This window comes from Phycodurus eques, chromosome 7 (genome assembly GCF_024500275.1).
Source record: "Phycodurus eques isolate BA_2022a chromosome 7, UOR_Pequ_1.1, whole genome shotgun sequence".
NCBI classification, from domain to species: domain Eukaryota; kingdom Metazoa; phylum Chordata; class Actinopteri; order Syngnathiformes; family Syngnathidae; genus Phycodurus; species Phycodurus eques.
In genome coordinates, this window is record NC_084531.1 from 31,696,699 (window position 1) to 31,712,285 (window position 15,587).

General features: G+C 44.7%; 2 protein-coding genes across 4 annotated transcripts in view; one reads left to right on the forward strand and one right to left on the reverse strand.

Moving 5' to 3' along the window:
• Window positions 1-2,186: 2,186 nt before the first annotated feature.
• LOC133405385 (olfactory receptor 52L1-like) lies at window positions 2,187-7,155 on the forward strand. The gene is made up of 3 exons (XM_061682266.1): window positions 2,187-2,359; window positions 4,977-5,460; window positions 6,519-7,155. The coding sequence occupies exons 1-3, from the start codon at window positions 2,187-2,189 to the stop codon at window positions 6,840-6,842; spliced, it is 981 nt and encodes a 326-aa protein (XP_061538250.1). The 3' UTR covers window positions 6,843-7,155.
• The window catches only part of si:cabz01090165.1 (uncharacterized protein LOC100333421 homolog), a 47,581-nt gene continuing 38,877 nt past the window's right edge, over window positions 6,884-15,587 (reverse strand). The window contains exons 7-12 of one of the 3 annotated variants that reach the window (XM_061681662.1): window positions 12,286-12,498; window positions 11,901-12,211; window positions 8,910-9,093; window positions 8,278-8,473; window positions 7,907-8,111; window positions 6,884-7,519 (exon numbers count right to left, since the gene is read on the reverse strand). In XM_061681662.1, coding sequence (XP_061537646.1) covers window positions 8,029-8,111; window positions 8,278-8,473; window positions 8,910-9,093; window positions 11,901-12,211; window positions 12,286-12,498 — 987 coding nt within the window. In that variant the 3' untranslated portion in view covers window positions 6,884-7,519; window positions 7,907-8,028. Of the gene's footprint in view, window positions 7,520-7,906; window positions 8,112-8,265; window positions 8,474-8,909; window positions 9,094-11,900; window positions 12,212-12,285; window positions 12,499-15,587 lie in introns of all 3 variants that reach the window. The other 2 variants (XM_061681661.1, XM_061681660.1) reach the window with 2 other exon arrangements.

The following is a 15,587-nucleotide window of genomic DNA, read 5'->3' on the forward strand; positions in this document are numbered from 1 at the left end:
AAAATATCAAATTCAATTACTTTTTCCAATTTTCTTGCTTTTAAATTCAATGTGCAGTGTCTCCAATGCATTTTGTTCATTAAAATACAATTTATTTGAAGAATGTTGATGTTTACTCACCTTTTTAAACACACTGCTATTGTTTTGAACACAACTGGCTCAGCCGAATTTGAAACCCTAACTTGACGCTTTGAGCAAGGGTGAGTGAGCGGGCTAAACGACTTAACGATTGCGTCTACGCACAGCGGTCGCTACACTGATTGGTCTCCCGGGGAAGGTTGTTGATGTTGAAGTTGTTGTTGTTCATCTCCTTTGGGGAATGGTCGAGGGACAAACGCGTCGCCGTCTGCCGACCGGTTGCCCTCAGGAGCCTGTTAACGACGTGTCGACGTCCCCACGAGCAAACAAACATCCAAAATGGCCGCCTGCCAGCTGCCATCATGAAGCCTCCGGATGCGACCGGTCGCCTCGTGCGACGAGACGGGTTGTCGGCGACCCCGTCGAACGCGTCAGTCACGTGCCGCGTGACGAGAACGCCAGCCATGTCAAAACTTTTGCTTCTATTTACATATTTGCACATCTTTTTTATCTGATGGTGTTTGCTTCAGTGTACAAAATCTTGATTGTCAAAAATACATTTTCAACATCACATCTACTCACATACGCCGGCTGCCATTTTGATTTCTTTTTACTCTTGCAAATTTGCGCGACTGTGGCGAACAGTCGCCAATTGCGTCTTATTATGCAGCTTCATTTACATACGAAGAAAAGCAGACGGAGTTTGGAAATATTCCACTACGCCGAGCTACAACCCTGGTTGCTCTGGTCTCCTGTGATAGCTTGTTAGCATAGCGTTATGCAATTAGCACGGCTTGAAGGAAAAGACTCGTTGCCAAATCGTTGGTGCCGGACGCGTCGATTCTCAAGCAGGACACTCGTTCGACTAATTAACAGCCGTGTGCTATGTTGCAAGTTTCTCATGAGTAAGATTTGCATCCCTACATTTCCGTGACAACACCCCAGAGTTTGATTGGGCTCGGTCCGACTGGTGATGACCAATCGGAGCGCTGCCGCTCGTCCCAATGGGACGCTGGACACTCTCCTATAAGATGAAACGCGGAGCCGAGATTTTCCTTCGCGTGGCGGACGACTCTTGTGGACAGACGGCAGGTACGTGTTGCAGGCCACCGCTCGCTTTCTCTCAATCCCTTTTGCTAGCAGTTAGCAAGATCAAAAGACATTTGGCATAAATTAGCGTAATAGTTCAAATGACGATTTCTTTTCCTTAACAGTGTGAAAAACGTGCTAGCGGCTGCAACTAGTGTGCTTCTTTGTTTTTGCCTGAGAAGAACGAATTGCGGAGCACTTTGGTGTTGGCAGTTCTATTTTGTCTAGCAGACCACCACGCCCAGTGGCTAACCTTTTGCAGCTAACGTACCCCTTTGTTTTGAGTGTGAGTTAGCGTAGCGGTCGTGAAAGGGTTCGTTTTGGGAAAATTCCAAATAAAGCCTTCTTTAAAGAATGTTTTATATGGCGTCGGGTGGGCTGACCAAGTGATCAAACTTTTTTCCCCTTTGAAAAGTAATTGTTAACAGGGGGAGGGGTGTGTGGATGGACATTTTCACATTATTCCTGTGGGTCTTCTGCCTCTTTAGAAACAAAACACGCAAACTCTGCAATTGCCTGTGCGTCACACACTTTGTTGTGTGTAATAATTTGGTGTGGGGCATTTTAAATCTAAAGCTTGAAACATCATTGGGAGGTTTGTTCAACAACATTTGAATTATATTAGTTAATGAAATATATACGATGACTTGAACCAGTTCAGGGTGTACCCCGCCTCCTGCCCGATGATAGCTGGGATGGGCTCCGGCACGCCCGCGACCCTTGTGAGGAGAAGCGGCTCAGAAAATGGATGGATGGATGGATGGACTTGAAAATTATGCTGACTGTCATTTGCGATGACTCGTTAGGAAAATCACAGAAAAAACATCATTTGCATTATAACTTGGAACGCGGTGTAGAGCATTCTTTACAGAACCCTCATTACAAAATATTCTTAACAGAATGTTTTATATTTCATTTATAACATTTTCTTGACAGAATGCTCTTTACAGGACATTCTTCTCTGAACATTCATAACGGAGGGTCGGTTCCCGAGTAATTGTGGTGTCGTTTGCAGCACGATGTCTGCTGAGAACTCGTCGCACGGCACCTTCGTGTTCCGAGGGTTCCCCACGCTGGACGAGCGGCGTTGGGTTCTGGCGCCGCCGCTGGTGGCCGCCTCTGCCTCGGCGCTGCTGGGCAACGCGCTTCTAATTTATGTCATCGTCAGCGTGGAGCGTCTTCACAGCCCCATGTACCTGACATCTGTGCACAAGATACCTATGTACCAAGTAATATCCATTGTGGCCCCTTCGCACTTTTTTTTCGGACTGCACTTAAATTCATTAATTAATTTTAAAAACCTTATTTACGTATAAATACTGTTCTGCAATGATTCTCAAAGAGTGGTACTTGATCTAGTAGTACTCAATTGTTTTAAACGCGCATTGAGGAGCGAGGATCGGACAGGACAGTACGGGTTTGGGATTGACCAATCACGATCGTCTTTGCATCTGCAAGATTGTAAAGAGTAACAGTGTCGATTATATTTGACTTTAATGTAATCCCACTTAAAAGGTAAAGCATAAAGCGGACATTTGTGACAAAAATATATATATTAATCCATTTTCTGTACCGCTTCTCCTGCCGCGGGTCACGGGCATGCTGGAGCCTATCCCAGCTAACTTCGGACGAGAGGTGGGGTGCACCCTGAACTGGCCAGTCGTAGGGAACATATCAACAAACAACCATTTGCACTCACATTCACACCTACGGATGCGCATTTGAGCGTCTTCAATGTCCTGTCCTGCATGCTTCCTCTCCTATCCTTGTCCTGTTCCATCTTGTCCTGTTCTTCCCTCACAGGGTGTAGCACTACAGCCCCATGCAACACTCATATTTAATGTTTCATTGTTGTAGATAATGTAATGATTTACTTCTCTCATCCTGTTTACAATTAGTGCTTTGTCTTTTGTCTTTGTTTCTCTCTCCCTTCTAGAAACTTTGTTCTGTTCGACTGATCAAATCTGATTCTCAATAAACCTCAATTATAATACCACAGCGGAAGCTTAAAAACTCCACTGTGACACAGTAAAACTTTTCTGGCATAAAAGGGATACAGATTTTCCATTCTGCTTGACCGAACAGCCGAACAGAGAGTCTTCAGTCAACCTAGCATGCCTGTTTTTGGGATGTGGGAGGAAACCGTAGTACCCGGAGAAAACCCACGCAGGCACAGGGAGAACATGCAAACGCCACACAGTTGAGGCCAGATTTGAACCCGGGTCCTCAGAACTGTGAGGCGGACGTGCTAACCAGTCGGTCACCGTGCCGCCCAAAAATATATTCAAAAAGGTATTTACATATCGTAGGTTTTCAGCTACGGCACATCCTGCTGCGAGAAACGGGGTTCACTGTACCCATGCACCATGTACAGTTGTAGCTTGATTTACAAGTATAGTTTGCCCCGTGACCAAGCACAGAACTCAATTTACTCGTATTGCCTTAAATTGAAAAACCATTAATCTTCCAACCCCCCAGAAACCGCTACCATTTTTGAGTATTAAAAATTATAGCACAGTATTGTCAAATACAAACGAGAATGTAAAGAAATAAACGAGTGCTGTAAAGTGTCATTAGGGCCTCATACAGACATAAAGATTTTTCAAATCTTAAAAGATTATCTGTTATAGAGCACATGCATGAAGATAAAAAAATCTGGTTTTAGTCGTTAACCCTAACCTAACCCTAGTTAGTTTAGTATTAGTTGTATTGTGTGTGGTGTGCTCCGATAATTTCAACACAGAACCCTACACAATAAGGATTATTATCCACCACCGATCTCGAATCCAGTCCTACAAGACAGAAATCTTCAATCTTCTATCACTCGTCATCGAACAAAAACAAAAAATAAGAAACACGACTGGATATGTTTATTTTGAGTGTTGCCGAAGGAACCGGAAGCAGGAGTGTTGTAGAACACTGATGTCGTCGATAAAAAGTCGTGCTTTAGAAAATACAGTACTACTTGCCATCTGGTGAACCCTCTTCCACAAAATACCACATCGGGTAGGACACGTTTGTTTTTATCTACTGTACCGACGCTTTCTTCTTCCTCATTCAGGTTAGTTCTTGATTGGCTAGATTCACAATTTACAGAGTCATGACTCGGGAGTCGTCGGTTTTCCCCACACACGAAGATTTCTGCTGATAAATATTGAACATGTTCAATACTGAAGATTGGCCCCGACCTTTTTGGGACCTGATTATCGGGACAAATTCACTCTTAACACACCTCAGACCAAAGGATCATTTTCTAGGATCATCTTGTAAAATACAAAAAAATCTGCCATATGATGTTCTTGGTCAGGAAGGGGCAAAATCGGGACCAAAGCACCCCCATTATCTTGAAGCGTGTACCAGACCAAAGCTCAAAGTCAAACATACTGTTGCATATTTGTGTTGGTGTGCCTTTAAGAGGGGCGTGGCCTAGTGAGTGCCATCAAGCACCTGGATTCCATCTTGTTGGAGAAGTTACCACATGGTGAGTTTAAGTGAGAGCGTCTTCTCCTTGCAAGTGTTGTAATTTTTTTTATATTTTGACTATCCCGTTGAATTGGCAACTGTGGCTCTACTTGCCCAAATGCCAGGGCATCGTATTCCCTCAATTGCTCCATTATCTTTTCCATTCGCTCAAGCGGTGGCATATCAGAATCTCACTTGTTGGCCTGCAACACCAAGCAAAACAATTGAGAAACCGACGGTTCGTAATTGGAAAGACGCGTTGGGGCACTCATAAGTCAATGTACCACACAACCATGTACCAATGTACTGTGTTGCATCTACCAATGCACTGTGTACCATGTCCTCAGGTACCTGCTGATCTGCTCCCTGTGCGTGGTGGACCTCCTGGCCATTAGCGCCATCGTCCCCAGCACGGTCGTGGGTCTGCTTGTAGACCAGAACCGCGTGTCCCTGCCCGGCTGCCTGACGCAGATGTTTGCCACTCACTTCCTGTCTTCGATCGAGTCCACCCTGCTCCTGGCCATGGCGCTGGATCGCTACGTGGCCGTGTGCCACCCGCTGCGCTACAAGCAGCTGGTGGGCTGGCGAGCGCTGGTCACGTTGACGCTCTTCACGTTGGCCCGAAGCGGCGCCGTCATGGCCACTCTGGTGGGCCTGGCGGGCTCGCTGCGGTTCTGCGCTTCTGACGTCATCCACCACTGCTACTGCGACCACATGGCGCTGGTCAGCCTGGCGTGCGGCGACACCGACCGTAGCGCCGCCGCCGGCGTGGCTGTTATTGCATGCTTCGTGGGCGTGGACATCCCGCTCATCATCTTCTCCTACTTGAAGGTTTGAACTCCCTCTTAGTCACCATCTCGGAATGTTTGTAAATAATAGCTGGGCGATACCTCCAGATGGCAAAACCGCAAGTAACTACCGCTAACCTCCACTGAAAACCATGACAAAAACATGCTGCCAAATATGCCCCCCCAAAAAAACAACCCTCAATATATCCAGCAGATAATGTAAATAATTGTACAGAAAACATTTTCAAGATGTAGTAGCCACTTCTAAAAGGCACAGCCTGGGAACTAACCCTCTATCATCAAGGAATACATTCTCTCAAAAGTATGTAGAAAATTTTTGCTAAGGTTGTCTTTGAGTCTCACCTGACAGCTAACGTCAGCTCTAGAGCCATTTCAGCGTCAAAAGAGCAAAAGTCAGATCATTGGCCAGTCCCTCAATGAGCATGTTAACTATGTCGGAATTTCCACCACTTCTGTTTTTGAATGATGATAAGGCGATGGCTCAAGAAGGGTTTGAACCAACTTACCTGTTGAAATGTAAATTAGGGCCAGCATTTACCTCATGTAACATCTTTTGGAATAACATTTCACAACTTCAAACTATGGTCGTAGAGAAGAAGGCAAAAATAATTGTTTAAAGTGTAAGCAAAAGAACCAAAAAAAATGTTCTTGCAAAATTGCATGCTATACTCATAGAAATGGATGAATGAATGCGGAAGTGGCAATTCTACTGAATGGCCACTGCATGGAATAAGGGTGCTTGGTGTTTATATACTGGAGGAGGGCCTCATGCTAGAAAGTATACGCCCCGGCCCGCTGATGTCAAAGGGCTAGCTTTTAGCCCCGCCCACAAAAGCCAACAAAAAAAGATGAAGAAAAACAGATTGGTCTCAGTCTTTGCACGTTTTTTACAGCATGTATCTTCAAACATATTCATATGTATTTAGAAACAAAACAAGGATATAAGTTTTATTTGCCCTGGTCAAATGACATGGAAGAGTAACAGTGTCATCGGAGATGGCTTGGGCTTTTGCCACTTGGATGTACGTGTGACATAAAATGTTTACTTTACCAATAAATATTGATTGATTGCTATCTCAGATCCTGGGCGCCGTGGTGCGGGCAGCGGCCCCCGGGGATGAGCGTCGTAAGGCCTTCCACACGTGCGGCACCCACCTGATGGTGATGATGGTCTTCTACCTGGTGGGCAGTGTCACCTTCCTGTCGCACAACCTCGGTCTCGGTATCCCTACTGACGCCAACAGCGCCATGGGGCTCCTCTACATCCTTATCCCAGCCGCCGCCAACCCCATCATCTATGGCGTCCGCACGGCAGAGATCAGGAGTGGCTTCTACAGACTCATCGGCTTTGGGGACGCCGCCGCGGTCAAGGTCTCGCCCGCCAACACCGCCGTCTCGATGTAAAGGCACTATGGGTGCTCACAGTCGTGTGACAAAATGGCCCCGCCACCCTCATCTCCCTGGCTAAGAATGTGCATGCGTGTCAACAGCTTTTCCAATAAAAATAATTTTTTTATTTCTTTCTTTACAAGTCCCACATTTGTCTTTCAGTGAAAGCAAACAGGGTGAAGTGTTGTGCTGAGTATCAAAGCAACCAAGAAGAGCTCCAGTGTGCTGAACATGATTAGCTGACGGAGAACTTCTTAGTTAGATTGTTCATTCCAGAACCTGTTCAAACCCTTTCAAACACTATAGAGCTAGACAGAAAGTGACACAAATATGAAGACTCGAAGACCTCCTTCAGCGGGGATGTTCTTCACAGAACCTTCTTCCAAAACATTCCTTATGGAGCGTTTTTAGTAGAACGTTCTTCACAGAACGTTCCTTATTGGCTGCTCTTTACAGAATGTCGCTTGCGGAAAGTTCTTCATGGAATAATATTCTTTCCGGGACATTGTTTACTTTGGCGTCGCGGATACTGCCGAAGGGGTCGAGCGGCGTCGGGGCATCTAAAAAGTCCAAAGAAATCCTCGTTGGACCAGACCATCTGGTGTAAACCCCCTTTGTTTCTGAGTTTGGGGGGACAGAGGGATCGTCACGTAGACCTTGTGACCAGGAAGGCACCTGCAAAGAGGACAAAGCTGCAGGAGGCAGTGTTGCTCCATTGTGAAAAATACTGACTCTACATCAGCGGTCAATATGTATTATTTGCATACAATGTCATGTTTATCAATACACTGAAATGTAATGCTTATTATTAAAATATAGTTAAAAATGCAAAAATAAAAAAAGATTTTAAGCCGCCTCTCGTCACGAGGGTCCCGCGCGGGCGTGCCGGAGCCTATCCCTGCTATCATCGGGCAGGAGGCGGGGTACACCCTGAACTGGTTGCCAGCCAATCGCAGGGCACATTGTGACAATGATAAAACCAAAAATAAAATGAACATACAATACAAAAAAAAAAAAAAAAAAAATAATGCAATGATAAAACAATGACTGCTGTGTGGTGCTTTGTGTGTTGAACTCACCAGTGCCGGGCGTCGCTCCTCACTGCCCCGCCCGGCTCGGCTCCGGGCGCCAGCGGCAAACCAAAAGAAAAACGGGGAGGGGCTGTGGAATATTGGATTTGATTGACAGTTCATTATGTTTGTTATTGCGAGGCGTCGTCGTCGCCGTCGTCGTGGGCGGCGTTTAAATCCACGACAGGCGACAGTCGGCAGCCTTTGTGAGCACCTGCTGGGCGACAAGAGCACTGCTGACCACTCATTTATCACCGCAAAATGCCTGCTTTTTAACACTTGAGTCACAAGTTTTCAAAAGTTTTTCAAACTCCCCACTCAAATATCAAAAGCAGTTAAATTATTTGGAAAAGTAGTGCTAAATCTACCCCCCCCATCACCTTGTCCCACAGGTGGCAGGGTGTTGGCTCCGCCCCCATTGGTCTGTGAGCAGACGTGGGCGTGTCGGGCGTTGGCGTTGTGTTTGTGGTCCTGGTTGCTGTGCAGTTTGTATTTCATCAGCAGGATGAAGATAAAAACCAAAACGGACGCCACGATGATGCCACCCAGGATCAGGATCATGGTGCCGCCCAAAAACTGAACAACATCGAAAACACAAATGTCGGCGTCTTAACACGCTCTATGGGTCCATCACATTTCAATATTTGGAACTTCCTAGCTCCTCACCAGAAATTCAATTGAGGAGCCAGGATATTGACAGAGGAGCGATGCAGGAGGAGGCAGGAATGTTTGCTCCTCGATGACGTCATTTCATTGAGACGTCTACTAAGATGACGTCAGGTCATTGACGTGTCGCAAATGAACCGTCTACATGGCTAAATTATTACTATCACAAATGTAGCAAATGTCCACTTTATGCTTTATGTATTAAGCGGGATTACATTAAAGTCAAATATAATGAACTTTGTTACACTTTGCAACTTTGCAGAAGCAAAGATGACCGTGAATGTGCCCTGTTTGTGTGTGTGTGTGTGTGTGTGTGTGTGTGTGAGAGGCGATGAGCGGCCCCTACCTGGTCACGTATGGAGTGACATCGTCCGTATTCCGGTTCCGTGGCAAAGGCGACACATCCCACCATCTTGGTTCCGGTCAAGGCGGTGACGCCGTCATCGGAGACGGCGAGGACACACAAGTCGTAGTCGCGGGAGGACGCCAGGTCGCTTAGCAGGAAGTACTTGTGATTGGCTGGTATCATCCTGCAGTGAGAGGAGTTTGGAGCAAAGCCAAAACATCAATCAATAAATTTTTGTCAGGTTGTTATAAAGGTTGTTAAGATGTTGGATCATGTGACTCCATGTGCCTAAATAGCACAAAGTGCTGTGGCGCGCCTGACTTGTAGATGACGATGCCTAACTATCTCACAGTGCGGCGTTGCGTCTGTTCTGTACACTGTAAATAAGAACCTATAGGATTTACCCAATAAATTTCGTGTAACAATTTGTGGCCACTTTAATTGGGTGAATTTAAAACCATATATTTTGGCTGAAGAATTACATAATTCACTACCTATAAAATAAAAAATTTGGATAATGTGTACCACATATTTCTGATTACATTCTAGCCACAGCGGCCGAGCGGGTGAGCACGTGCCCCCCACATTATAGCTTTTATATTGTGTGTTCCTCAATATTTCTGTTCCCTCAAAGCATATTTATTTCACTGATATAAGTCTGCCTATTTTGGCAGTGCCAAAAGACGTACAGAAAGACTCAACTAGCCAACCAGTGAGATCCCTACACAGACAGCTTTCACATTTTCACTTTACGTTTCAGTGAGCATCGCCGAGAATTAATTGTTTTCCATACAAGCCACAGTCACGGTTTTATTACATAAAATGCGCATATTGCCTGCTGACCTTGCCCGACACACTCATAACACAACCCCAATTCCAATGAAGTTGGGACGTTGTGTTAAATATAAATACAAACAGAATACAATGATTTGCAAATCATGGTCAACCTATATTTAATTGAATACACGACAAAGACAAGATATTTAATGCTCAAACTGATAAACTTGATTGTTTTTTGCAAATAATCATTACCTTAGAATTTTACGGCTGCAACATGTTCCAAAAAAGCTGGGACAGGTGGCAAAAAAGACTGAGAAAGTTGAGTAATGCTCATCAAACACCTGTTTGGAACATCCCACAGAACAGGCTAATTGAGAAGAGGTGGGTGCCATGATTGGGTATAAAAGGAGCTTCCCTGAATTGCTCAGATATTGCTCAGATATCACCACATGGGCTCAGGAACACTTCAGAAAACCAATGTCAGTAAATATAGTTCGGCGCTACATCCGTAAGTACAACTTGAAACTCTACTATGCAAAGCAAAAGCCATTTATCAACAAAACCCAGAAACGCCCCCGGCTTCTCTGGGCCCGAGCTCATCTAAGATGGACCAATGCAAAGTGGAAAAGTGTTCTGTGGTCCGACGAGTCCACATTTCAAATAGATTTTGGAAATTGTGGACATCGTGTCCTCCGGGCCAAAGAGGAAAAGAACCATCCGGACTGTTATGGCCGCAAAGTTCAAAAGCCAGCATCTGTGATGGTATGGGGCTCTGTTAGTGCCAATGGCATGGGTAACTTACACATCTGTGAGGGCACCATTAATGCTGAAAGGTACCTATATGTTTTGGAGAAACATGCTGCCATCCAAGCAACGTCTTTTTCATGGACGCCCCTGCTTATTTCAGCAAGACAATGCCAAACCACATTCTGCACATGTTACAACAGCGTGGCTTCGTAGTGAAAGAGTGCGGGAACTAGACTGGCCTGCCTGCAGTCCAGACCTGTCCCCCATTGAAAATGGAGACTCCGGACTGTTGAACAGCTGAAGCTGTACATCAAGCAAGAATGGGAAAGAATTCCAGCTACAAAGCTTCAACAATGAGTGTCCTCAGTTCCCAAACGTTTATTGAATGTTGTTATAAAAGAAAAGGTGATGTAACACAGTGGTAAACATGAGCCTGTTTCCAGCTTTTGTGGAACGTGTTGTAGCCATAAAATTGTAAGTTAATGATTATTAGCTAAAAACAATAAAGTTGATCAGTTTGAACATTAAATATCTTGTCTTTGTAGTGTATGCAATTAAATATAGGTTGCTAATGATTTGCAAATCATTGTATTCTGTTTTTATTTATGAAGAAGAAGAATCTTTTATTGTCATGAACACGCATGCATGCACACGAAATTTGTTCTCTGCATTTAACCCATCACAGTGAACACATACACATGTTAGTGGAACACAATGGAGCAGGGGGCAGCTGAAGCCCCTTTATGTTTAACACAACGTCCCAACTTCGTTGGAATTGGAGTTGTACAAGCGGGAACAAATTGAAGTAATGATCAACATTTAGCTAAGCTTGTTTTACGATGTAGTGCATTTTTATTTGTCGCTTGTTTGTGCTGATTATCGAGCTAACAGCCAATCAGAGTAATCGTCACAGACGGACGGGCGATGCCATTTATCATATTGAATCTGGCGAAAACGCAGCGGATGGAATGTACGAGCCACACGTGAAAACTGCCCACTGACGACGGCTCATTCATTTACCGCTAAAAAAAACGCACACGCCCCCTGAGTACTGGCATTTGGGAAGTACTCAATTATCAATACTAATGATGTCAATTTAAGATGATTTTCATGGATTATGTTTACCTTACACTCGCCGGACTTTAGTGCGGGCAGCGTGGGTTCAGTTCCCACTCAGTGACGGTGTGAAACTGAGTGCGAATGGTTGTCCGTGTCTACATGTGCCCTGTGACCGACTGACAACCAGTTCAGGGCGTAGTCCGCCTTTCGCCGATAGGCTCCAGCGCCCCCCGACCCTAACCAGGATAAGCGGTGTTGACAATGGATGGATGGATATTTACCCCTCTCCAAAATGTTTTTTTACAGAATAGATGAGGATGTCCAAGTGGCACACGCTGCTCTGGGCTGTCTGATATTGGGGCGATCGTGCCGTCTAACAGCGACACACTGCTAAGGGATGCCCACCTGTAGATGAGAACGTCGTCGGCGGAGCTGTTGTACTGGATCTGGTACGTGCGCACGCCGGGAATGTGGTTCTGCGCGGGCCACGTGACGAGGGCGCTGCTGGACGTGAGCTCGGACACGCTGACCCGCGGCTGGGTGACGTGTGCCTGACCCCAGCTTGTGTTGGACTTGATGGACGTGGCGATGTCCGAGGGCCCGGGGTCCGCCTCCGGCTTGGGATCGAAATGCGGCGAGGGTTTGACCACCAGCTCCACCGGCGCCGTGGCCTCGCCGGCTGCGTTGGACGCGATGCACGTGAACTTTCCCGAATCCTGCGGCAGATCAGAGGAGAGTGTGTGAGCGGGAAAGCGTTGTCCCCGCAGAAAGGGCTCTCGAGAGAACCAACCTTGACGGAAGCCTTGAGGATGTCGAGCGAGCCGTTATCGTAGCAGACAATGCGCGACGTGTTGCCCATCAGTTTCCCTTCGGGGCTCACCCAGTGGGTGGACGGTTCCGGGTCGCCCATGGACTTGCAGCGCAGGCTCACCTCCTGGCCCTCCATCACAAACATCTTGGATGTGTGGCGAGTGATCATCGGAGGCTCACACACAAACTCCTCCTGTAGTAGGTGCACAAATGGTGGTGAGAGAGAGGAGATAATCAAATGAGTTGGTAAATATTCAAACAAGATGGTTGTATTTAGAAGCGATTGCTTAATATTCAAATGACAATGTGCTTCATCAATAAAAGGAGCTGGAAGAATATTCATATGAGGCAGATGATATTCAAATGAGAAGGTAACTATGCATTTGCTGGACCCATAGAGCGTGTTAAGACGCCGACAATCAAAACTCGTCGCTTTGATCGACTTGATGTGATGATACTTGACACTTTTTCGTAACCAACTAGAAACGTCATTGGCAGTATATTGCCTGTTTTAATATTTGTTCAGTGCAATTTTTGTGAATAGAGCATCTGTGTTTTATTTATGTTTTATTCATTGTACTACATTACAATGCCATTGTTCAATATATTCTTTGAGTTAATTGTTCTTAAAATGGATGTACTTGAATTATTGTGCTCTAATCTCACTATATCAGTGGCATAAAAAAAAATCATCAATACAATCGTGATAGTTTTTGGGAAAATATATCGTTCTCAAAAAATGGAAATAAAAAAACTAAACACATATCATATATTGAGAGAGAGAGAGCTATAGATAACACAAAAATATTCATCCATCCATTTTCTGAGCCGCTTCTCCTCACGCGGGTCGCGGGCGTGCTGGAGCCTATCCCAGCTATCATCGGGCAGGAGGCGGGGTACACCCTGAACTGGTTGACAAAAATATTGCAGTGTAAAAAATAGAGTAGCAACTGTAATAAAAATATGCAATATAGCGGGACAGCGAAGCAAGAACCGCGATATAGCAGAGGATTACTGTATCTGTATTCCAGGGCTGGGACTCATTGTTTCCAGACATGTGCATCCTTGGACGCAGTCGTTTCAAGTGTAAAATGATCTATGCATATGAGCTGTTATGTCGGCATTCACTATTTCAGATGTCTGGTATTCAATTGAAATGTTAACATTCAAATGGTCTTGCTAATAATCCAAATTCAAATGGCTGCTTAAGCAACATTCAAATGATCGAGTCAAACAAGCTGATTTCCAATGTTCAAATTTAACTGAGGAGGGTTGATATTCAAGGAAAGTGGTTAATCTGTATTCAAACGAGATGGAGGATATATAAATGACCTATAACTGAAGATGGCTGACATTCAAATGAGCTGTCAATATTAAAATGTAGGGATTTGTCAAGAATCAAGTTGGTGGATATTTAAATGCGCTTTTAGTACAGAGGAACTTTGGTTTACAAACAATTCAATTTTTGCACCATTTTTTCCAAAGAAAAATGACCTCAGTTCACACACTATTATGGATTTGCGAACAGTTTTGGCATAGACATGCGGAAGGCTCAGTTGGACTTTTTCTAGCGCTGCGTAATCATCATTGGCTCTATGAGTCACACATTGCAAGCATCTTTGTTTTTTGCTTGAAATTTGTCCTCAATATGGCCCCAAAGAAACTGAAAACTGCTATCCACAGTGTTATAAGGAAGCCTAAACGTATGAAATGTATAAAAAAAACGGAGGAAATACCAGCAAAACGTGAATGGTCTTCGTGTTTGTGATGTCACTGTGCAGGTTGCTTTGGCAATGGCTTGCTAGCGACGGCTGGCTAGCGAGGGATGTCTAGCGATGGCTCGCTAGAGACAGGTGGCTAGAAAGGGATGGCTCGCGACGGATTGCGACTGACGGATGACTAGCGATGGATGGCTAGCGACGGCTGGCCAGCAATGGCTGGTTAGCGACGGATGATTAGCGACGGATAGCTCGCAGCTCAAGAATACACAGGTCTCAGCTAACTGCACCGAGAGGTGTTCCACCTTCAACTGCGGTGTGAGAGCTCGCTGATAATAGCGTTAGCAAGGCTTCATGTTCGACATAAATCCCCTTGCTATTTATTTGCATGTCAGCATGCTGTTTTTCACTGCATGATCAGCAGCATTGTTTCTGTCCGCCAGCCCAGAGTGGCCACCACATCCCACAATGCACCATGAGGCTTTCATGTTGCGTTGCGGGAGCCATTGCGACCATAAAGAGTACTGAATGTGAAAAGGCTAAGAAGTTGCTTGTGAACCAGTCGTGTTTTATCTCCATAATAAAGTGTCTTTGAACGTATGTCTATATTGTACAATATTGATTTTTGACCACGCACACAAAAATAAGGTAAATATAACTTCATTCTGACGCTGGACCGGATGAAATACATTTCCACTCATTTTAATGGGAAACATTTCTTCTGTTTGTGAATGTTTCAGTTCCACAGTATTTAAATAGTATGGCCAATAATCAATAATAAAATGACACATTTAGATGAGGTTGGTAAATTTTTAAATGAGGCCGGTTAATATTCAATGCTCAAATGACAAAATATCAATATTCCACTCAAGTGTTTAATCAATAATCAAGTGAGATGGGGGGTATTCAAACAAGCTATATGGGTATGGACAATATTTGATATTCAAATGAGCTAGTTAATATCCAATATTTGACGCATATGACGTGTCTTGTGGTGGTCAGTCTTGTTCTCATGTCGTTGGCGAGACGCTGTGTCCGACTTAACGCTACCTCCTTAGCTCGTGCACAAAGTGCATTTCAATAGTTTGAAGTGGGTTTTAATAAGTTTAGTTGCTCTAAAGCGACCTTGGATTTTTGAAAGGCACTATATAAATTGAAGATATAAGTATAATAATAATTGTGAAATGTGTTCAAGCATGGGGAGAGCTAAAACTAGGAATGAACTGGTACTGATTCCAGGTATCAGTATTGGCCCGATACCGGCCTTATTTCAAGGAATGGGGTACTCGTGAAGGCTCCTGATAGCAGCCACTTATACATAAGACTAAAAAAATTGACATTGAGTAAGTCCCCCTCGACCAGTACTAGTGCTATCGGTACTCAGTATTGGTGAGTAGCCTACTCAAGAGTGAATACCCATACTGGTATCGGTCTGTAAAAAAGTGGTATTGAACAAGTAAAACTACAGAAAATAAATGTGTAAACGGGTTCTATCTACATCACGGCTTTTCACCTATTGGGAGTGGGTCTGGAAAGAGTCCCCAACAATAAACAGGGGTTCATT

Excerpts from the sequence above, each read along its gene's own strand:
- LOC133405385 (XM_061682266.1), top strand. The coding sequence starts at position 2,187 with ATGTCTGCTGAGAACTCGTCGCACGGCACCTTCGTGTTCCGAGGGTTC. Across the intron at positions 2,360-4,976 it reads GAGCGTCTTCACAGCCCCAT|GTACCTGCTGATCTGCTCCC; the intron begins GTACCTGACATC and ends CCATGTCCTCAG. Across the intron at positions 5,461-6,518 it reads TCATCTTCTCCTACTTGAAG|ATCCTGGGCGCCGTGGTGCG; the intron begins GTTTGAACTCCC and ends TTGCTATCTCAG.